Genomic DNA, 22695 nt, shown 5'->3' with positions numbered 1-22695 from the left:
CTAACTCCAAATTAGAACTAGGGTTGGAATAGATGGGGGGAATAAAAGGGAAATTATAGGTTTTGGGCCATGAGTTGGAGTTGGTCTAGAGATAAAATATATTAGTTAAGCCACACAATGAATTAAATTATAAAATGTATCAAATTCTTCATTCATGTGATTCAAACGTAAGATAATCCACTTACATAAAAAGTGAAATACAACTAAATCATAGTTTTAGTAATCAAGGTTCTAAAAAGCGTTAAACGCTAGTCGGGCAGCTAGTAGAGCCTAGCACCAAGGCTTCTAGGAGGAGTCTAGGCAGTTTCTAAATTTTAAATAGATTTATTATACAACATATAAATAAATGTCAACTTATACTTTAAAAAATACATAATTGTATTAGTCTACATAAATTGCAAAATAGTATGACTTGAAAACATGAGAAAAACATATAATAAGTATTCATGACAAGTCTCTTACAATTTATTAAACAAATAAAATGCAAAATGAAAGTTATTTATTTTCTGTTTAAGTGAGAGTCACGACGTAGACAAATGCTTAAGCAGAACTAGTCAATTTTTTTAAAACAGTCCTAGTAACATCATTAAAATAAGTTAAATAACTCTATTATTTGGTGAGTACCAAAGCACGCTATCTTATATTTTTGTTAAATTGGATCAATTTTTCAAGGGACCTCGAGATTGTGATCGTTCATCGTGCATCATGCAGTCAGTTTTCGTTATGTACTATATATATTTAATTTTAAATTTTAAATTTTGAAATGATTTATAACTGCATGATGCACAATATACGATGAACAGTCACGATCACAAGATCTAAGATCTACGATTATCCTTTTCCATTTTCCAAGGGTTCAACTAACAACTGGTGGGGTCAATTATGCCCCCACCAAAGGGTCAATTATGCCTATTCGGCGTTGGGATCAATCCATGGGCATTTGCGTAGATCCCTATATATCCAAGCTGGTGCAAGATCCCAAGCAAATTAGAAGCTTCTCATCCGAGCAGAAATCCTCAACGGTATTAAGTTTGTTACTCCCAGCAATCCCTAATTATTTTTGTTGATTAAATGATATAATTTACACTAAATTCTTCAGGGTATTAATTTTCTTACTACCAACAATCCCTAATTATTTTTGTTAACTAAATGATATTATTTACACTAAAGGGGGTGGATAAATGAGCTAAGTCTCATAATGTGAGTTAAATTTGCATTTGGTGAGAATAAAATGTGGCTCTAGAATATGATAGTCTACGAATAAGTGAAGAGGAATACCACTAAAATCGTAGTATTAAATGAACCACATTACAAATGTCTTTACCTTCTAATAAAATGTGGCTCTAGAATATGATAGCCTACGAATATATTATACTATATTTGTTGTTAGATTGTCAGTGAGAAGAAAAACTGACGACTAAGACATGTTGCGATGCATGATATATATCGAGGGTGAGTTGCATTTAACTTGTATCTCGACCACACATAAGCACCACATTGAACACCAAATAATTGGGCGTTGGGCGTAGAATGTCAACCCCATCTTGGCAATTGTTCGATGAATAATGCATATACGAGTTTTGTATATATATAATTGTGTTTATCTTTTTAACTACATGATTACCAATCATATAATAACAGATAAATCACATAATTGTATATAACTCGTGACTGAGGAGGGTAAGTATGCATGGATGGACACTTGCCTAAGTACTAAGAAGAGCACACGTATGCTAGGCACGTTTTTTAGGCTTGTATGAAGTTTTGTGACTTGACATATGCTTCAAGCCATGTTATCATGCGAGACTAGGACATAAGCTCGAGCATGGAGAAGACGAAGAGCACACCTACATAGGCATGTGTCTCTAAGCATACCTGTCAACTTGGAGATGTCCTATTTCTATTAGGGATTAGGATTCTTTACCATTCTCTCACACTTTTTATTTTGTCTTTTTCTTTCTATAAAAAATTAATATAAGATATTGACGTGACTTAACAGTGACTGTTCAAATAGGAGTGAAGGGGAGAAAAAAAAGAGATAGGAGGGAATCCTTCTCCTTCTATTAAAATGGAGAACACAACTAACTTCTTTCTACATGACGACTAATTTTTCGGTGTACTTAAACTACAATTACAGAATGTTACTATTTTGTTTTGTTTTGTTTTTTTTTTTTTTTTAATTTGTAACATTTAGATTTTTTTTTATTAATATATCTTAAAGCATTGTTTTAAGAATCTATACCTAGTGCAGGCCACCGTCTCGATTAAACCCTAGGCATTTAAAAATTATGAAAGGGCGCCTAGACCTACCTAGCGCCCACTTAGCCCGTCTAGATCCAAATAGGCACCCGTCTAGATCGCGACTCTCATTTAGACAAAAAATAAATAACTTTAATTTTGCATTTTTTTTTTCAACGAATTAGATGAGACTTGTTGAATAAATTATAAGAGAATTGTTGAATACTTGAATAAACACTCATTATATGCTTGTTTCATATGTTTTGAATGTGTTATAATACTTTATAATCTATATCTCATTTTATTTTGCAATTTATGTATCCCAATATAATTATGTACTATTTTTTAGTATAGGTATACATTTATGGGTTTTTAATGGTCCTGAGATTGATCAAACTCATCATTTTACTCCCTCACTTTCAAAATCAATCAATGACGTCCCTGACATTCACTACCGCACATCAATTTGATCATTCCGTTAAGATTTTGTCAACTATTCTATTAGTTTGTATGTGGTACCCATAAATCCAATGAAATGGTGACACGTAGATTACACAAAATAAGGGTTTTATCGTAAATGATCCCTTACATTGATCAAACTCCTCATTTTGGTCCCTAAGTTTCAAAAATCGATATTTGGTCCCTGACTTTCAATATCGCACATCAATTTAATCCTTCCATAAAAGTTTCGTCAATATTTTTTGTCCCACTAATCCAATCATATGGTGCCACATGTATTAACTATAAGAAACTTTTTTTTTTTAAGATTTCAAACTAAAAGTAAAATAAGAAACTAAAAACCAAAACTAAAAGAAAAAAAAGTCATCGTGGTCTTCATCAGGGTATGCTCAAAAGGAAAAGGAAGGCACCATGACACCACTAAAGTACTTGGCCTCCCGAACTCACTCCTCATTCTCTCTAGTTGGTTATAATCCTAAATCCTGTCAAATTTGAATTGAATTGGGATTCGATTTTATTGAATTTAGATTGATTTTTTTTTTCCAATTGGGGTTGTGGGATGCGAGAAAAATTCCAGCGCGGAATACTTTTCTTTTGGTTCACTCTTAAAAAAAAAAAGTTTCTTATAGTTAATCCACGTTGAGCCATATAATTGGATTAGGAGGACCACATTAACGGAGGGAATAAATTGATGTGCGGTAGTGAAAGTCAGAGACCAAATTTATCGATTTTTGAAACTTAGGGACCAAAATGAGGAGTTGGATCAATGTCAGGGACCATTTGCGATAAAAACCTTCATTTTGTGTAATCCACGTGTCAACATTTGATTGGATTTGTGGACTAATAGAATAGTTGATGAAATCTTAACGGAAAGACCAAATTGATGTGAGGTAATGAATGTCAGAGATTACATTAATTGATTTTGAAAGTAAGGGACCAAAATGATGAGTTTGGTCAATCTCAGGAACCATTTGTGATAAAAACCCTACATTTATTTATATGTTATATAATAAATTTAATTAAAATAAAAAAACTGCCTTGGTCCCCGCTTAGACGCCTAAGCGTTAAGCCTCTGCCTATAGCCCGACTAATCCTAGCACCTTTTAGAACCCTGCTTAAAATTAAAACATGTTGGCCGTATCGTTTATCTTTATTAGTACTACACAATGACTTGTGTTTGTGATACCTATCAAACATTCATCCTCCATGGCTTGATTAAAGTAACAAATGAAGCAGCTTTCTTGGTCAAGTGAACAGGATTACAGGAAAGAGAAGTACAGAGTTAGTGCTAAAGAGTACCAATTTCTGTCAAATTCAAACCCACCAAAAGAAAATAGAATAAAAGAGAAAGTAGTGCATCCACCACCACGGAGGACGCAATTTCAGGTACTTTGTCACTAGAATTCTTACCAAAATTCCAAATATTCCACAATATTATTCCGGGTGTTTAAATTAGTGGCACAATTATGTTAACTTTTTGTAAGCAGCTCAAGGTTTGAAATATGATCAAATTAAAGCAGTCCAATCTTCCCCGTATCACTATCTTACATTATTGTAGCAATACTTTGAAGAGAAGGTTGAAGTACTACCTTTAATGTTTTAGCCTTTTAGGTACACTCGTTGCATTTCGTAATTTAATCTTGCTTTGTTTGTACACACTGTTGTTCACTTGCTTGCTTTCTTTGAATATGGTATACCCAATATTTTTGTTCAAATAATTGTAAATTTTTTCTTCACTTATGTTATGATTTGTAAATCAGCAACACCACACATTAATACATACAAAAAAAAAAAAAAATCATATATAGAAGTAATTTTCGCATTTTTAATTTCATCTTCTGCTCTCCTTTTTTTAATTATCTTTGCTAGTGCATAAAGTGAAACAAGATTGCGGAAATCGCTTCCTTTCTCCATATAATCCCACCACTAATCACCTAAATCATACAGACCCATCTCTATGGGTATGTCTCCCTCACAAAAATAAATAAAAAAACAAGGCATTTAATTTTCAAGTATATAGATGAAAGCGATATGTATACACATAAGACATGACACAAACTCTTATAAAGATCACATCAAATAAAAAGTAAAATCATAAAATATCATATCTGACTGTCAAGTAATAACGTAACTAAATCCATTGGGTAAAATAATAATTTTACAAAAGCTTATAGCTATTATCTGATTAATTTTAAAATAATATCTATATAGATCCTCCATTTAGAGTTTTCTTCTTAAAAAGATGTAGGATAATATCACATCACACATGTGACGGGTGCAATGTTTTTCTTGATACATTAAGGATCAGGAGGATCTTGGATTTTTTTTGTAAGGATTTTGAAGATCATTCAATCACATCTGTTTATCGTATATCGTACGATTAGAAATCATTATAAATTTTTTTATTTAAAATTAAATATAAATTTTACTTGATAAAAACTAATGTGATTAGAAGATTTTTCAGAATTCTCAGGAAGAGGATCCGGTCCATTAAAGAGACAAAGATCGTGACAGGGACCACTACCACCGTACACCCAGCGACGGCAAGCCACTAACGTGGCCGATTGACGGTCCACGTGAAAGAAGATGGGACCCAAGGTGCGGTCGTTGGTGCGGGGTCCGTTAGGAGATGCGTCGGTGCACGTGCTGTGCATTATTGCCTGAGGAGGTACTTAGATCAACTTGGCGCCGTTTTCGCACCGTCACCCGCCAACATTACTTAATGGGTGGCGTGCTTTGATTGGCTGGACCACGTGATCCTCCTTTCCGTTAACGTCGGTGGAAACGTTTCCCGTTATGGTTCGTTCTCGCGCGGGAAGATTCTCTTTCTATGCTTGTTCCCGAACTTGCCACTCGGTGAGTGTAGAGTGACGTGTCGTTATATGACTGGGTGAGAATCTGAGAGGAAGAATATTATTGGCTGTTTCAGCAGGCTTCATGTCCCGCGAGTGATGGCGCGTCTTAGCGGGTAATACCGAAATTAGGTCTATCCAAACAAATGTATTTAACTGTTAAAAAACAACAAATGTAGCAAAGCAAATAGGGGATCTGTTTTGGAGGAAGAGGATCCTCTTCGGATTCTTTTTGTAGGAATCTTAGGAATTCTCACATTTTAATCGTACATCGTGCGATCAGTATTCGTTATGAACTATTTGTGTTTAATTTTACATAAAAAAATTCAAATAATTTCTGATCCCATGATATATGATGAATGACTAAGATGTGATGATCTTCAGGATTCCCACAATTTGGATCTGGATGGGATCCAAATATTGTTTTGGATGCATGCTTTGCTGCCACGTGTTGGGTTAGGCTTTTAGGCTCCTCTCTTTTTGTCAAACCTCAAATTTACAAGTTGAGAAATGTTATTATCTCAAAATAGGAACACATTCTCTGTTACTTGACAATTTAATGTTACTTCTATGCAATTATTATAAAATATTGTACTAAAACTATGAGTTGACAGAGAGTCTATGACGAGTCTCGCTATAAGAGAGTCCCACTTTTTACTATTAATATTGACATAAAAATTGATGTTAAATTGTGCAGTAAGAGAGTTCATGAAGAGTCATACATTTCAGAGAGTCCCCTTAGCATTTCTCTTGAACCATATTTACCAATTGTTACTCTAGAAAGATTGCATAATTGTTATTTACACGTATGTGATATAGTTATGGTCGTTTTTACTTTGCGAGTCATACAAACATGAATAATCACAATCTATCTATAAATGCATGCGCAATAAATTCTAATGTTTTCGAAGTCACATAAGCAGACCCATCTAATCAGTAAGGTAATCAAGAAATACATCGTTGCACCAAAACCTCAAACATACTAAATCTTGTAATTGACATCTGCCTACATAGGTAAAATAAGCAATAAAGTTTACAAATTCTGCACTTTTGAAACACATTATTACTTCTAATATGACACAAGTACGTCACAAAACACACCATAACTTAACCCTCGTTTTCCCACTCTTTACGGCAAAAAGGAAATGGAAACTAAAAGGTGAAAACTAGGTAAAGCCAATCAAGACATAACAAGCTAACAACAAAAAGAATAAAAAGGGTAATTAAGTCGTTAAAATAATGATTAGGAAGTAGTAATTGAGCAAATGAGCTCCAATCACGGGTTAAGAGTAAATTAAGGTTTGTTTTTGTGGTACCAAACCAGGGGCGGACTGACTTAAGGGCAAGGGGAGGTCATCTGACCCTTAGTTCGGTAAATCTTCATGGATGACTTGAGTCTGCTTCTTTATAGGTTGTAGTTGCTCTTCATGCATGCCCTTCAGCTGCTTGATAAACTGCCTTAGAGAAATAGCTTGGACTGTTGGGCAGCAAGGCATGCTTGCACACAAATGAGGACTTAACAGGCCTGCAATATGTCTTTACAAATGACTTTAAGCCTACCAAGATTCGATGAAATTTGCATGCTATTTCAGTAAAAATAAAATTACAAACTACACGCGCTATTTTTACTGGCCCCCCAATAATATTTCCTAGATCCACCACTGTACCAAACTCACAAACCCAAATGCATAAGTTGCACGCACGAGTTGTGAAACGTTGAATGTGATTGATTAGGTTTTGGGCACGCGCTTGCAATTCTATTCCTTCACCCACAAGTTTTAGTTTGGATATATAATCTACTGTTTGAAGGCATCATTGTCTTGGCGACAATCTTCTTCCCAGTATTGCGTTGGGGCCTCAGATGTTGGCCTTCATTACTCTTACGGTTGTATGCATGGCGTAATGGCATTATAACATCAAGCACTCACTCACTTCCCCTGCGCTCTAGAAGATAATCACTTTATGTGTTCCACTATTTCTTAATTTGCTTTGCTTCAACAACACCACACTTTGTAAAGTAGATTATCGGATACCTCACTTTTCCCATTTCCTTGTCTTGCGGGCCATCATCACTCGACTTACAAAAAAACCGTTACTTAAAGTTGATTTTGAGTGATTTTTTGCCGTTGAATGTGGAGTCTCTGGTCATAATAATTTACCTACCACCATCTCCTCATATAATTTATGTTTATATATTGATCCTAAAAATTATAAAGCCTAGCTTATGTGGTGCACATGTCGAGAAACTATGAGTTAATTATATCTTTTTTGTGAATGCGGGCGTCCCAATTCGCAACCAAGTTCGGTTAGGCGAGTAGAATAAATATGGTGGTGTTGTCGAATGCGCTGCTGACTTTTGCAACTGCGTACCTACAGCTGATGAAGGAACACCTTTCGGCCTAGGGTTCTAAAACATGAATGCAAGGTTGTATAGTTCACTACAAAGTTTAGGATCTCCTGCACTAGGTTTGACTGCATCAACTATATTCGTGAGAATATATGTGCTATATTCGTGAGAATATATGTGCTCCAAATCAATGTCAGGCTATAGGGACAGATATACTCAAAGTAGATGAGTGTTTTTATGGTAAATGTGGTTTGACCGTTTGAATGTCAAACTACAAAATGAACCTGAGAGTAATCAATCATAGAACATTTCATTGCGCCATAAAGCAAATAAAGTGACATCTTTCAACGAAGGAATCAAATATTCTTTACTGGTTAAGACTTAGATAGATAATCGACCGAACAAGAAGTAGTGTTGTTCCACCGAACTGAAGTGCTTCCAAAGCAATTAGTTCTACAACTCCATGGATGTTCCAACGAACTAAATATGTTGCATGTTGCCAACAACTGATGTTCCAACGAATTGAAGATGTGGTGATCAAGGGTTTAGGATAATTAGTAGTATTCTTAAGGTTGTGATAAGGTTTTGCGTAGATCGTTTGAGTTGTTTGTTGAGTTAAAGAGGCCTCTACGTTGCAAAACATCATGTATTTATAGCGATGAATTCACTGATGGCTAAGTCTACTGAATAATATTTCGATTCTTCAGCATATTTTATGAGTAAACTTGAAATTATTGTCTCGCCGTCTTTGACTAGGACTCTGAACCTAGATTGATTATATGATGGATTCAACTTTTATCCAGAAACCAGTCTTGATCCTTAATATTTATTTCATCTAACAGCTTACAGTATATGGGTTGAATGCGTGCAAAATCGAGTCCAAACAACTTTTTAATTATTTCGGAGTTTCAATGCCTCCAATACATTATTCACCATGTTTGATGGTTAATTAGTCTCATATGCTACGTAATAAGGGTCCACTTATCTAAGCATACAAATCAATATTAGATCCCCTGCAAACTGCTATAATATGGTTTTTAGTTTGTCAATTAAAAGCTTAACATGCATGGATTAACAAGAATATATAAAAACTGATGAGCTTGTGTTTTGTTTTGTGATGAGTAATTATACTCATCTTTTTACCAGACTTTGGGTAAGTAAACGTAACTGTCAAGGATGGGAAGTTGGGAACATTTGTTCGTATAAAATGGTAGCATTTAGCACAGCAATTATATACTTGGGGCTACTTTCTGTCGGTGCCCCTGCCGGTTGTTGCATATTTAACTCCTACCCCCCAAAAAAGGAAGAGAAAATTGCATACTAAATTGGGGTGAGTCTCAATCATCATGTCTCTTTGTTGTATATTGCCTTGTGACCACTGCAACATAATTATGTACGGATGCACATACTTTTCTGGGTATCAAAACATTACGGAGTGATTCCACACATCTCTTTCACTTTATTTTCTAATATTACATTCAACAAACCAAATAATAATAAGGGGCACCAAAAAAAAGGTAATTGGAGCAACGGACCCTGAAGTTTAGTTCAATTGGAGCTTTGGTTTTGAACTAAAAATTTATGAGTATTAATCCTTCAATTTGTTATAATATGGAGCAATGATTCTTTTGGCTAACTAAGTTATAACTTCCATCCAAAATAAAGGAACAAAAAATGGATGCTAGTTCTGACGGAGTTAGTAAAAAAGACTATTACTTCTCATTGTAACAAGTTCAATGATCAATACTCGTGTATTCTTAGTTCAGAGACCAAAATTCCAATTGGGCTGAAAAACAAACTAAATCTTGTCCACCTTTACTCAAAAGGATAAGGGCCGTTTAGTGGGCTTAAAGAGATTTGGTTTTAAGGATATAATTGATTAACAAAGATATGTAAGGCAATACTTGTAACACGTAATAAAGATAGGTTCAATAACCACTCTATTATCACTCTATTGTAAATTCACAATCCATCATGTTCAGTTATGTCCATCACACATTTGACACAACAAATAAAGGACTGAACTCGAGTCTATTTTAATTGGTCACAACCTATCCTAACCAAACCACCAAAAAGCCCTAATGCTACATAGACAAACAAATATAACCATTTTGTATATGGGTTTCACCTATATTTAGATAAGTGATTTTTCGCGTGTTAAATAGGTTTATTTTTTGTATTAAATCCACAATATTTGTGAAAATAAAGTACTTTGGGCCCAAAAAGGGCCCAACACTTTTCTAATAAAAAAACTAAACGTACTAGCCCAATTTTTGTTCTGAGTTTGGGCCACAATGGGGCAGTTACTAGCCCAATAACAAATTAGCAGTTTACCCCCTCTCACTTTTCAAGTTTCGAGCATCAAACTTGCGAAGCCAAAATTCCACCACACCAACTGAAATTTAAATCTCAACGGTAATATGCTTCGAGTCCTAAAACCTCTTTCTGGATTCAGCCCCAAGCAACAATCAATTGGGCAGCTGCAATCGAGGTACAGATATCGCCGCCACCCGAAAAACGATGGCGGCGGCGGCGGCGTTTGGAAAACAGAGGAGAAGAAGGATGGTTATTTGCGGTTGCACAAGAGCAAAGGGCAGCACCTCTTAACCAATCAACGAATTCTCGACAGTATTGTTCGAAAATCCGCAATAAAACCCACCGACACCGTCCTCGAGATCGGACCCGGCACCGGAAATCTCACCCTCAAGCTTCTAGAAGCCGCCCAGAGGGTCGTCGCCGTCGAACTTGATAAGCGGATGGTGGAGGTTCTTCAAAAGCGAGTTGCGGAGAGTGGGGTTCAAGATCGTTTGACTGTAAGTTAAATGCCGGTTAAATGTTCGATGAAATGCCTGAACGAAGTTTTGAGCTTTTGGAATGAATGGCATTGGTTTAGGCGTTTGATGACTGGTATTTTTGCAGGTTATCTGTAAAGATGCATTGAAGGCGGAGTTTCCACCGTTCGATCTTGTTGTGGCTAACATTCCATACGGAATATCTTCGCCTCTGGTGGCTAAATTGGTGTACGGGGCAAGGCCGTTTCGGAGCGCCACACTGCTGCTGCAAAAGGAGTTTGCGAGGAGATTGTTGGCTAAGCCAGGTGACTCGGAGTTCAACCGCTTGGCTGTGAATGTGAACCTGGTGGCGGATGTGGAGTTTTTCATGGATGTGAGCAAGAGGGAGTTTGTTCCTTCCCCAAAAGTCGATTCATCCGTGGTTATAATTAGGCCGAAAGCTGAGATTCCGAATGTTGATCTAAACGAATGGTGGGCTTTCACAAAAGCTTGTTTCTGTAAGAAGAACAAGACGCTTGGAGCTACATTCAAGCAGAAGAAAAAGGTGATGGAGCTACTGGGGATGTCCAAACTGGCAGGCTCAAATGGTGACAGCAAAGATTATATTAGCAGCACTGACAATGACGACGATGAAGGAGAGAGTGATGAAGAGGAGTTTTCTCCGTCTCCTTGCTCGGAAATGGGGGCAAGTTCTTTCAAGGAGAAGTTAATGGGGGTTCTGAAATCATCTGATTTCGAAGACAAGAGGCCTTCGAAGCTGTCGAATGAGGAGTTACTTCATCTACTGGCATTGTTTAATCAAGCGGGAATATATTTTCATGATCAGTCCAAGAGTAGGAATGCAGAGAATGAATCACTTACTGTTGCTTACAGTTGATAGCTATCAGCTTAAACTACTTGGAGGGAAATTCAAATTTGAGCATGGAGAAAAAATGCACACCGCTCTAGTCAATTTGGTTATGTCCAAACTTGCAATAGCTATTAACCTATTAGCTATATGGTGTTGTCACAATTTCACTGATTAGTGGGATGTCACATTTTGAGGATTCTCGAATACAATCAGGGAGTATAATTCAGTTAGCTGCATCTATCTCATCACGTGACGAGAGAGACACTGATAAAGGACATATCCTAATTACATGTTAGAATCTCTCTAGATTGTGAGGCGCTCACACTTAAGTATAGGAGAACCTTACGATAATATGACAATGATCTTATGATGCCTTCACAAATAATTGTAAATAGTTTTTGTTTAGCTAAATTGGTTGAAGCAGTCAATTCATAAATCTCAATTAATGAAATGCTCAGTTTTCTATATTTTCTTTGATATGTAGTCGGTATTTGATTTTGACCAATTTAGTGTAATTATGATTTGTAAAATTGATCATTTCAGTCAATGTTCCTTGCGTCTATTTGTTTTCGTTTTTTTCACCCTAAGCTATACTATTGTAGAAGCCTTGGGAAAATGATCAATTATTTTGTGCCTGAAATTCTCAAGGCACTTGTGCATTCCTCAAATTCAATGTAAATGTAATCTCATGAACAAAATGATCAAGGATCCTTTATTCATCATTTGATTGTTTGACTTAGAACATTATTGATGGAAGTGTCCTTGATAAATTTGAAGTTGAAACTCATTCCATCAAAGAGAATAATTGGAGTGGTTATTTGTTCGGTTTTACGTCCGATACCCTATCGATTTGGTCGGCTTTTACTTCTTGCTTTCTTTGCTCACTCCTAGTTAGATTTAACCACTAACCAAGTTAGACAATCATGTGTTTATCTTTCTTATCACGTGATTGCAGAAAGTTTTCGTGGCAACCTACGATGCAAGCTTCGACGTGCAACCATGATCACCTTGTTACAATTATGGTACTATGTGTGGCTCCACCAGCTCAAAACTAAATTGAATGGTGGTACTGGAACTGGAGCCTGTATGCAGCAGGGTAGGACCAAAGGCAACATTTCTTTCTTTGAGTAGATAACCACCACTCAACTCAAGTTATCAGATCGATGGGGCTTAAAAATAGGGAGTTTTAACAAAACACTTCCGGTACTGTTCACTTTTAACGAAAAACCACATTTTTACTTTTCCTGATACTATGCACTTACACCTTTATTTTTTCATTTTCATTTTCATTAAAATTTTTGAGAATTTTTCGTTATTTTTCCTTTAAAAATATAGGAGTTAGATTCATTCAAACCTCACTTGTATAATTGCATTCAATTTTTCAAGGGCCAAGAAAAAGGAGCCAGCCAAAGGGCCCAAAAGCACCTGCAATTTACAAGATGGCGACGCAAGAACTACCCTATAATACACCTTACATGGGGGCTTGTTAGTTAACATGATTGGTCTTTTATAGTTCGGAAAAATGCTAGGATCAGTTGCGCATGCCCGTGACAGTACGGCGAGAAGCCAGTCCTGCCCGCTGATGCTTGTGAAACGCATGTGTGAGTGATCCTAGTAACTCTTTGTTTATTCAACTGGTTGCGATTTGTGCAGGCAAAAATTAACTTTCTACGTGTTTATGGACGTGACTTTAATGGGCAATTTCCTCTTCATCTTGACCATTGGAAAGTGAACAATGTCATCCTTCTCAGCAACCCATCTGAATTGAAGAACCCAAAAAACCTTCAGCAAGTGGAAATTGCAGAAATTGGGTTTTATTTAACATTTTTTTTTAATTAACAGCAATTTTAATACCTATAATTGGTGACAAGATGATGAAGAAAGATTGATAATTCAAGCCTGGATAGCTCCAAACCAGGGCACAGCCTCTGTCCTCCACCAAAGGGTGTAAAACTAGTGTTGTAGTTTACAGCAGCTTCTAATTTCTGTCAAAGAAAACATATTTGCATAAAAATTAACAAATTTTAAATAAATTAAAAAGCTGACGTTCTACTTATGATTTGTTGACTTTGCAGTACAACTAAAAATTAATAGGTATGATCTTTGATTTGACGAACACTCGATTGGATCATTGTTACACCAACTATTCCAGCTAGGTGGCGTAAATGATCTTTTGAGTGGTATAATCATGGTTACCAGAACAAGATAAACTAGGATAGTTTATCTTACCTCCCATCTCCATGGATCAAACTGATATGGGTTTTTGTAGTTTTCTTCATCCATGTGAACAGAAGTAAAAGATGCCAAGACACACCACCCTTTTGGGATCAAATAACCTAGAAAAAAAAAAAAAACCAACATAAAATCATAGGCAAAACAAAATCGAGATATTATTGATACTTTAAAAAATTTGTCTTAAATTCCTGTTATATAGAAACACGAAGGAAAAAATACATGCGAAAGATTACAATGGGACTTTTTTAAAATGCTAATAACAGCTATCAACGAAAATAATAATTAATTTCCCTTTTGCTTCAAATAAATAGTGATATATACCTTTGATTTCAACATCCTTTTGAGCTTTTCTCCAAACAGCATTGATGATATTTGCCATTCTAAGAGTCTCACTTATCACCTTAATGAAAACAAACACAACAAAGAGAAAATAAAAATTAGAGCAATTGACCGAAACGAAAACCAAATCTCGATTGTCAAAATAATTAGATGTATTTTATAGACCCATCATATAATCCTTATGGACTCGTCATTTCACTCTTATAGACCCATCATATTTTTAAAACGGTTATTTTAGCACTTAACAATAATAAAAAAATCAAGAATCATTTTATATATATTGGATAGTGCTATTCACACTCATTTTTACTTCCCACACATCCTTGTTAATTTTTGTCCATTGAACGTCTTCAATTTGTTCGATCAAACGATCAGAAATTGAGAAGGATGTGTGAGAGATAAAAATCGGTATGTGCATACCACCACCCTTCATATTCTCTTTGAAACAAATTGGGACTCACATTTTGAGTAAATGGCAAGGACATGTAATCAGTCCATGCATAATTTTCCGTGGAATCAATCTTCTTCTTCTTCTTCTGCCTCTTCAATTCCATGTTCTCCTCCTGCAAATATATATAACAACAAAAAGCATTCAACATAAGCCTTCACCTTTAAATCGAAACAAGAAATTTAAGAACACTCATGTTCGTCTGTTTCCTTTCACTGAAACGCCCATCAATTCTTACGTATATATGGAAACCTACCTTTTGTAGTACAGCAATCATACTAAAAATATCAAACTGATCACCCAAAGTATTTCACCTTTTCACCCACTTTCTCAGAATTTCGCAGTGTCATAGAGAAGAAGAGAAACAAAAGGTTGTATTCTGTGAATCCGGATCGTTTTTGTCAACATCGTGCAGTTAGAAATCATTTTAAATATTTTTATTTAAAATTAAATACAAACAATACCTAACAAAAACTGATCGCACGATTTACGAATCCTCAAGATCCTCACCAAAAGGATCTGGAGAGGATCCCGTTGGGTATTTTGTGACAATGTACAGCACCAAACAGTTATTAGATTCATCTTCCACTATGATGTTCTTAATATATTGCCTTTAGCCCTACATGGGGTTTTAAGTTTGGAACCCAATTCTTGTCACAACTCTCTCACATGAAAGTGAGATAACGTCGTAACATAAGTTACTTATATTGTCATAATGTAAATCTTGTGAATTAGTCAATGTTTGTTTTTGCTTGAATGTGCATGGTGAGTTCACAGTTTAGAACTCATAATGTACTTTTCTAAATAAACTTTAATGGCAAGTGAGAAAACAAATTTCATGTAATTCATACAATAAATCGTGGACTATAAACCCTAGCATAATTTTACTTACAAAAAGGGTTGCTGACCCGAGCTAAGTGTCGTATAGTAACTGCACGACTCTGCCCTAGTGGTCGTAATTCGCACAGAAACGACGTTAATTATAAGAGTGGTATCCCATCCAGAAGCCGTTGGATTTCCAAATCCTACGGCTGAAAACTGTTACTTCACAACAAAGTGGGGACCTATTCCCCCCACACAAACTCTCCGTGTCCGATTCAGGTATGGTTTGGGGTTGAGATGATTTTAAAAAAAACTGGTATCAAAAAAAGTTAGAGGTTATTTTTGTGTTTGGTAAACTTCCGGCTTCAGTTTTTTTTTCACAGTTTTGGATGAAAAAAAGCTAAAAAACAGAAGCAGCAAAATGCAGCTTTGAAAAGCTGGCTTTTCAGCTTCTGCGCAAACCTCTAAAACATGGGTGAAGAGTGACTCTTTAATGAAAGTTTCTGGCAATCCTACCCTAAGCTCTCTCTTCTGCCTCCACACTCCTCCGTCAAACCCACCACTCTCCCACACCTCTCCGCACCCCTTCCGCCTCTCCTGCTCCTTCAAACCCACAAAACCCCCCAAACCACCTTCTCTATCTGTCTTAACACCGCTGCCTGCCAGAGACAAAGTCATCAACTTTGGAAAATACAAGGGCAAGATGCTGGGCACCCTCCCTTCAGCCTACCTCAAGTGGGTCTCCAAAAATCTTCGCACTTGTGACTTCGAGGACTAGGCGAATCTCGCAGATCAGGTCATTGACGATGCCGTTTACCAGGACCGGATTGAGTGGGAGCTGGCGGAGAACGTCCTGAACGGAAATCGGAGGAAAACAGACCCAGCCTCTAATGTCGTTTCGTCCACCGAGCTATGGCGGCTCCAAACCCATCAAGAACCCTAATTTCCCAAAACCCATTTCTCCATTTCACCGATACATTCACTCATCTCAAGCTCAAGCGGTTGATTCCGAGTAGGAGGAAGAGAGTGCAGAGAGAGAGAGAGCTGAGGTGAAATGGTCTGAGATCGAAGGTTTGTGTGTGGGGTTGTCACGGTGGAGGAGAGTGCAGAGAGAGAGAGCTGAGAGTTTTCGAGAGTGTAGAGGGAAAAAAAGACACAGGGATAAGGGAAATGGGGTGTGGGCCCCACGGCCACACAAAATCCTCACATAAAAATAATAATATTAAATAAAATATCATAATAATAGTATAGTATTATACCTTTTTTGGTCATTTCAAATAGTCATCGCTGTTTTACATAAAAGTTTACCAAACATTATCATACTGTTTTTTTTTCCAAAAGCACTTTTACAAAAAAGTCTACCAAACACTCTGTTGCTTTATTTCACAGCTGCTTATTCTCACAGCACAGCAGAACCAGCTTTTTTTCAAAGCACAACAATACCAAACCAATCCTCAGTGCATGCATTCGAGTTTCTAAAGGAAGATGATTCCTTTCGGATTAATTTGTAAGAATTCTAGGCATTCTTACATTTTAACTGTTTATCATATATCGTTCGATCATTTTTCATCAGATACTATTTATGTTTAATTTTAAATTAAAAAAATCAAATAATTTATAACTAAGATTTAAGGGTACTCACAATTTAGATTCCGATGGAATCCAAACCCGTTTCTAAAGAAACGAAAGGAACGTTTGTAAGAAAAGTCAAGGACTTCAGAGATAAAGTGACTGGACCCACAGACTCAGAACAAAACGAATCCTAGCCGTTCGATTAAGAAGCAATGAGTGAAGTTGTGATGTCAACTGATGTGGATATAGTACGTACCCGTAATTTGTCTAACGCCACAGGGCTGTCACTTAGGAATTTGACGGCAAGGGTCATGGCCATGGGAACAGTCTCCTCTCCTGGGATCATCATCTCTATTATATTTCCGGTGATGAAATCCAACGGCAGGCCTTGAGTCTCGTTCTTTTGGTCACCAACTTCTAACAGCACGTCCATTGCGTCTTTGACAGGAATTGTTTTTTGAGCACAAATTGTATTTTCCATTGCCATCTTTTTCGTGTCTAATATCTTCCCCACCATCTTCAACAATCGCTCTCTAGCCTGCCAGCGTGTGAACTATGATACATCCACTCAAATAACAGCAATAATTGAAACAAAACTCTAGATATGAGTAGTATTAGCGGAAATCGAACTGGAGATCGCAGGTGCAAGAGTGAATTAATTGAGCGAACAAACCCTTGCAAATATAAGCATGCACTAAAGTTTAAACGCAAATAATTCACACGTACGTTACCTTGAGAGATTTATATAGCCTAGTTCCAGGGAGCTTGATTGGTATGCAAATTAATCCTTTGATGAACTCTTCAAATTCTCTCTTGAGAAGGTTTAAGTCTTCACCAGGATCAATGCTCATTAATACTTTAACCAGTACTTCAAAGGTAATCTGAAATACCCAAAACGATAGTATACACTCTATAAATGTTCTCATGATGAAAGAAGAGTACTATAGTACATTTAGTCGCTCATGCACTCAAACTGACCTCGGTCGCTAGTACATGAATGCATCAACAACCAAAGTATGCACATTGCAATTGATCAGACATACATTTGCACTTCTCTATGCGAAATGACTGACAATTTCCTATCGTATATCTAGCATGTTATGTTACAACCAATTAATATGGTTCACTTTATTCAAAATTTTTACTTTGGCATGTAAAATGTACTACTTGAGCACAGAGATAGTTGGGGGACCTTTTGGGTTTCATCTTGGACGTAAATAGGAGACTGCATGTCTCTCCAAAGGGCCAAGTTGAGCTTGATTGAATTTTCGATGTCGGCGGTGATTCGAGCTTTGAACTGTGGTGATTTCAGAAACCCAGCGATGAGTCCATGCACTCTCTTATGAAGGCTTCCATTTGTTTGGAGAATAGAATATTTTCCCATCAGTTCTGTAATTGATTTCGGATAGGCAGGAATGAAAGTATTTCCATAGTTTTGCATTACCACCTTGTTCACCTCAGCATCCGTGGATACTATGATAGGAGTCCCCAATATGTTAGTCTTAAACACCTTTCCATACCTATATTTAGAGAGGCATATTGTTATTAAAAAATTCTCCTATACTCCGGTTTATTATTAACATGCATCATATAAGTAGAGAGTTGAATATACAGTTCAAAATTGAACAGACTAAGAATATAACAGTTAAGTATCCCAATACATACTATACACGGATGCATATTAGAAAATCTTATTGCGAGCATATATATAGGATCTAGAAGCCAATGTATATCATATACTGATGAATACTAGAAAATCACATTGTACGTGCACACTACACATTATCAAAGAGGATGCACATACTATACACCGATTCGTTGATACATACTAGAAAATCCAATTACTCAAGCCAATTCAATTTGCTAGTTTATCATTGATGATAGGATATGTATGGTCATTTTTATTGGGAGGCTGAAAACTATGGTCCCATGGAGAATAGGATGTGTTGTTAGTTAGTTAGTACAGAACTGCAGAAAACAATAAAGGTTGGGGGAAGGTCTATTTTCAAGGCTTCCCAGCCAGTTAATTAGTATATATAGCAGGCTTTTTCTTTCCTTCTTTTAACTCCTTGTGGTTGCTCCTTTCCCACCTTGTTTCTTTTTTCTGCTATGGTCACCATCTGCCATGAATGAAGAAATTCCATTCTTTTATTTTTTTTACTTTATTTATAGATGTTGGTAACACTTTCTTGTTGCCCTGCCGTGCCTGCCCATTAATTTCTTATTTTCTTTGTTTTTAAATTCTTTTATAACACAATATTCTATTTTATACTTTTATAAGCCAAACGACCTAACCAACATTTTTTTTTTAAAATTATTTAGGGTGGTAAACAAATGTTGTTTTATCTACGCCATTTTAATGTGAGAAGGTGGAAGAATTGGACTAAGACAAATTTGATCTGTCATAAAAATTAAATACCAAACTGTCATCTAAGTGAATTAAAATGGAAACTTCCTACTAAGTATTAGAAAAATACTCGTAAGCTGCCATGTAATGAGTCATTATTATTTTTTTATATACTAAGAGGTACGTGGTAAAAGGAAAATATTAACTTAAGGGGTGTATTCAATAGAGAATTTGAGAGATTTTAATAGATTTATAAATCTATGAATTTTTATGGAGTTCAATTGATTTGTAAAGATTCCATATAAAATTTTGATTCAATTCCCTCGAAATCTCATGGGAAGAGGTGAGATTTGTGGATGCTTAAAATACACTACGAAATCTCTCAAATTCCCTCTAATTCCTCAACTTCTTTAAAATCAATTTCTAATTGAATACACCTGGAATTGTTACAAACTTCTTTAAAATCTTACTTGAATACACTCAGATTTCTAAGGATTTTAATAAACTATCTTAAAATTCTAATTGAATACACCTTGAATTTAAGATAATCACTTTAAATTTTGATTGAATACCCCTAAATTTATTAAAAGAATCAAAATCCCTCAAAATCCCAATTGAATAAACACCGCCCCCCCCCCCCCCCCCCCCCCCGGCGCGCGCGGGGGAACTTGGGTTGGAGAAATAAATGTTCTAAATAACAACTTGAACTATATGAATTGTTATGGTGGCCACGACATTCCTTCTCAACCCACTCTACCTCGAATTTCTCTCTTCTTAGTGTAGCTTAAAATAATAAAATTGCTTTTGAAAACAGATTAAACTACAAATACTATAAAATCATTATTTCATGTCTCATCGTTGATTACCACTTTATATTTAAAACATATATTTGAAAAAGAAAAAAAAAAAAAAACTAAAACATATATTTCCATTGGTTAACGTTATCCCTTTCTTTGTAATTTCCATCGGTTAACGTTATCCTTTTCTTTCTTCTTATCTCTTTTTTCTGGTACGTGTTAGATGATTCCCATTAAAAGCAATACCTTTACCAACTCGAATCTCTTTACCAACACATGAACCGATCCAACCCTTAACTTTTAGGGAATAACAAAAATATTTTCATAATAGTTATACAACATCAAATAATCATGGTTGAATGTTTGGGAAAAATCTAAAAATTGAAAAGAATATCACCATAGAGCACTCACGTCTGAAGTTCATTGAAGCACAGCAGAGGAATATATACACACATATATTTGTATAATATACTATATCTAGTTTTCAAGAAAAAAGAAAAAAAACTATATCTATGTCTATATATTTGGATACTTTATATAGTTTAGCCTCAAGAACATAATTCCCTGACTAGGATAATAATACTACGAAGAAAATAGAATTAAATCAGAAACTAGTACTAATTTCTGACAAAATAATCTAATATTAGTAAGGGTAGAGAGAAGGGAAGAAGAAAAGGAGAGAGAATTCTTACAGAGATCTGCGTTTTTCCATGAAGCTGACAGGTCGAGAGGTGTAGCCACAAGCAATGAAGTCAAGGGTTTCTCCTATGAAGGGCCAACCTAACTTCCCTTTTGGAACTTGACCCTTTTGAATTTCCCTATCCTTCTTGTTCTGGTTCTTCTTCTCCTTGTTAAACCAATACAATGATCCTACAAGAATTCCCACCAAAACCCAACATCCCAAAATCCATCCCATCCTCACAAAAAGTAGAAGGATAAAAAGAACTTTTGGTTCTTTCGAACTCCTTGTGATGTTTATGTAAAACCCTGGTTGTAGAAACCTAGCTAGATCAACGATTCAAAACCCTGGAGTTAGCCTAATGGCGAGGATGGATAGAATGATAAGTAGGAGCAGGTTAGGTTCAGAGTTGGAAGCTGAGTAACACTGAGATTTTTTGAGCAACCCAACTGCTGGTTATGAGCTTCTCACTATTCCATGCAACTCCAACTAGCTAGCTCTCTCTGTATACCGTAGTGTTTGTGTGTGTGTGTGTGTGAGAGAGAGAGAGAGAGAGAGAGAGGTTGTTGTTTTTGAGGGGTGAAATGAATTGAATTGAATGAGAGGAGGATCGAGTGAGAGATTCGGCAGATCAATGAGGTTTCAACAGTCATTAAAGAGGTGGTCATATTATTATCATTATTGGGTGCACCAAATATGCGACACGCTTCCTTGATATTTTCCCCTCCATGTTCATAATTTTATAGAGTTATAGGATTTTAAGTGGATTTTACTTAATGGAAAAAGGGGGAAGAGGAATATTTCTCTATAATTTGATATGATATTCATTGGTCTTGAATATATTCATAATAATGTTTTTTTTCTTGATAGCAATGCTGAAGTGAAAATGACATTATTATTTTAATTAAAAAAATTTCATTTACTATAATCTCCCTATCATACTTTGCTTTTTTTTTTTTTTTTTTTTTTTTTTTTTTTCGAAATTGTTTTTCACACTTTTCTTTTTCTGGTTATACACTCCCTTTCATTTTTAGGACTCTGAAGTTAGAAACAAGTAATAGGGAAAAATATAAGACTAAGAAGAGTACTAGAGAAAAAGTTTTAAATGGTTTTTAGACAAGGATTGATTTACAGCTAATTTAAATTGCGAAAAATATTCAGTATTGAAACTATAAGCTCTTTGATGCCGGTATGTTCTTTGGTTTTTGTGACGGAACTGAATCCTCTCCCGAGCTCAGGAAGGGGGTCCTTCTAAGCAGCCCATCCGGGCCGTTGAAATTTGATCCAACGGCTCCAAACAGGGGACCTTCTAAAAGTTATAATAATTGCAGCTGTTGGATCAAATTTGAACTGCCCGGATGGACTGCTTATAAGGATCCCCATCCTCAGCTCAGGAGAGGATCCAGTTCCTTTTGTGACACTCAAACTCCACTTTTTTCAAAGAAATTAGTAATTCAAATATCATAAAGTTAGTTGTTAAAAGAATAAATAAAGAAACTTGTCAAATAAATAAAGAAAATTGTCGGAGTAAAAAAATAATAGTTTTTAAGGGATCAAAATAGGTGGGTTTTTAAATGTAATTTCAAAGATCCAAATCACGTGATCTAGTGATCTTGGTGGAAGAAATTTAGAAAAAATCTCTTTAAGATGTATCTAATTTGGAAGGTATTCAACAACGACCACCTTATAGCTTTTTAGGTTTGAAAGAAACCTAACAAGGGGGAGTCTTGTAGTTTAGTAAGACACTTTATAATCAAGCTCACCACATAAGTCCGACTCTTATTATCTGGACTCTTTGAGAATAAAAGTAACAAGAATGAAGGAATTATAATATGAGAAATAAAATAGTGGAGTGATTATAACATGAAGATACTTAGTGCAACTGTTAATTAACATTATCTTAGAAGCTTTTGCATTG

General features: G+C 35.8%; 2 protein-coding genes across 3 annotated transcripts; one reads left to right on the top strand and one right to left on the bottom strand.

Moving 5' to 3' along the window:
• Positions 1 to 10256: 10256 nt before the first annotated feature.
• Positions 10257 to 11833, top strand: LOC137746411 (ribosomal RNA small subunit methyltransferase, mitochondrial). The gene is made up of 2 exons (XM_068486433.2): positions 10257 to 10709; positions 10816 to 11833. The coding sequence occupies exons 1-2, from the start codon at positions 10317 to 10319 to the stop codon at positions 11563 to 11565; spliced, it is 1143 nt and encodes a 380-aa protein (XP_068342534.2). The 5' UTR covers positions 10257 to 10316; the 3' UTR covers positions 11566 to 11833.
• Positions 11834 to 12881: 1048 nt separating this feature from the next.
• Positions 12882 to 21513, bottom strand: LOC137748615 (3-epi-6-deoxocathasterone 23-monooxygenase CYP90C1). Of its 2 annotated transcripts, none has more exons than XM_068488783.2 (9): positions 20791 to 21513; positions 18147 to 18474; positions 17686 to 17835; positions 17211 to 17492; positions 14574 to 14675; positions 14095 to 14173; positions 13768 to 13874; positions 13393 to 13523; positions 12882 to 13297 (listed from the first exon to the last, which is right to left on the bottom strand). In XM_068488783.2, the coding sequence occupies exons 1-9, from the start codon at positions 21012 to 21014 to the stop codon at positions 13207 to 13209; spliced, it is 1494 nt and encodes a 497-aa protein (XP_068344884.2). In that variant the 5' UTR covers positions 21015 to 21513; the 3' UTR covers positions 12882 to 13206. The 2 variants fall into 2 exon arrangements, with proteins under 2 accessions (XP_068344884.2, XP_088542941.1); XM_088686815.1 differs by having other exon boundaries at positions 17211 to 17507; positions 20791 to 21488.
• Positions 21514 to 22695: the final 1182 nt, after the last annotated feature.

This window comes from Pyrus communis, chromosome 2 (genome assembly GCF_041283825.1).
Source record: "Pyrus communis isolate YQ-2024b chromosome 2, ASM4128382v1, whole genome shotgun sequence".
NCBI lineage: Eukaryota > Viridiplantae > Streptophyta > Magnoliopsida > Rosales > Rosaceae > Pyrus > Pyrus communis.
The sequence above is the reverse complement of the archived record's forward strand: the minus strand, read 5'-3'. Positions and strand labels throughout refer to the sequence as shown.

Coding starts and splice junctions, on each gene's coding strand:
- LOC137746411 (XM_068486433.2), top strand. CDS start 10,317: ATGCTTCGAGTCCTAAAACCTCTTTCTGGATTCAGCCCCAAGCAACAA. Junction 10,710..10,815: donor GGGTTCAAGATCGTTTGACT/GTAAGTTAAATG, acceptor GTATTTTTGCAG/GTTATCTGTAAAGATGCATT.
- LOC137748615 (XM_088686815.1), bottom strand. CDS start 21,014: ATGGGATGGATTTTGGGATGTTGGGTTTTGGTGGGAATTCTTGTAGGA. Junction 17,836..18,146: donor TCCAAGATGAAACCCAAAAG/GTCCCCCAACTA, acceptor TGGGTATTTCAG/ATTACCTTTGAAGTACTGGT. Junction 13,298..13,392: donor CATCTTGTCACCAATTATAG/GTATTAAAATTG, acceptor TCTTCAATTCAG/ATGGGTTGCTGAGAAGGATG.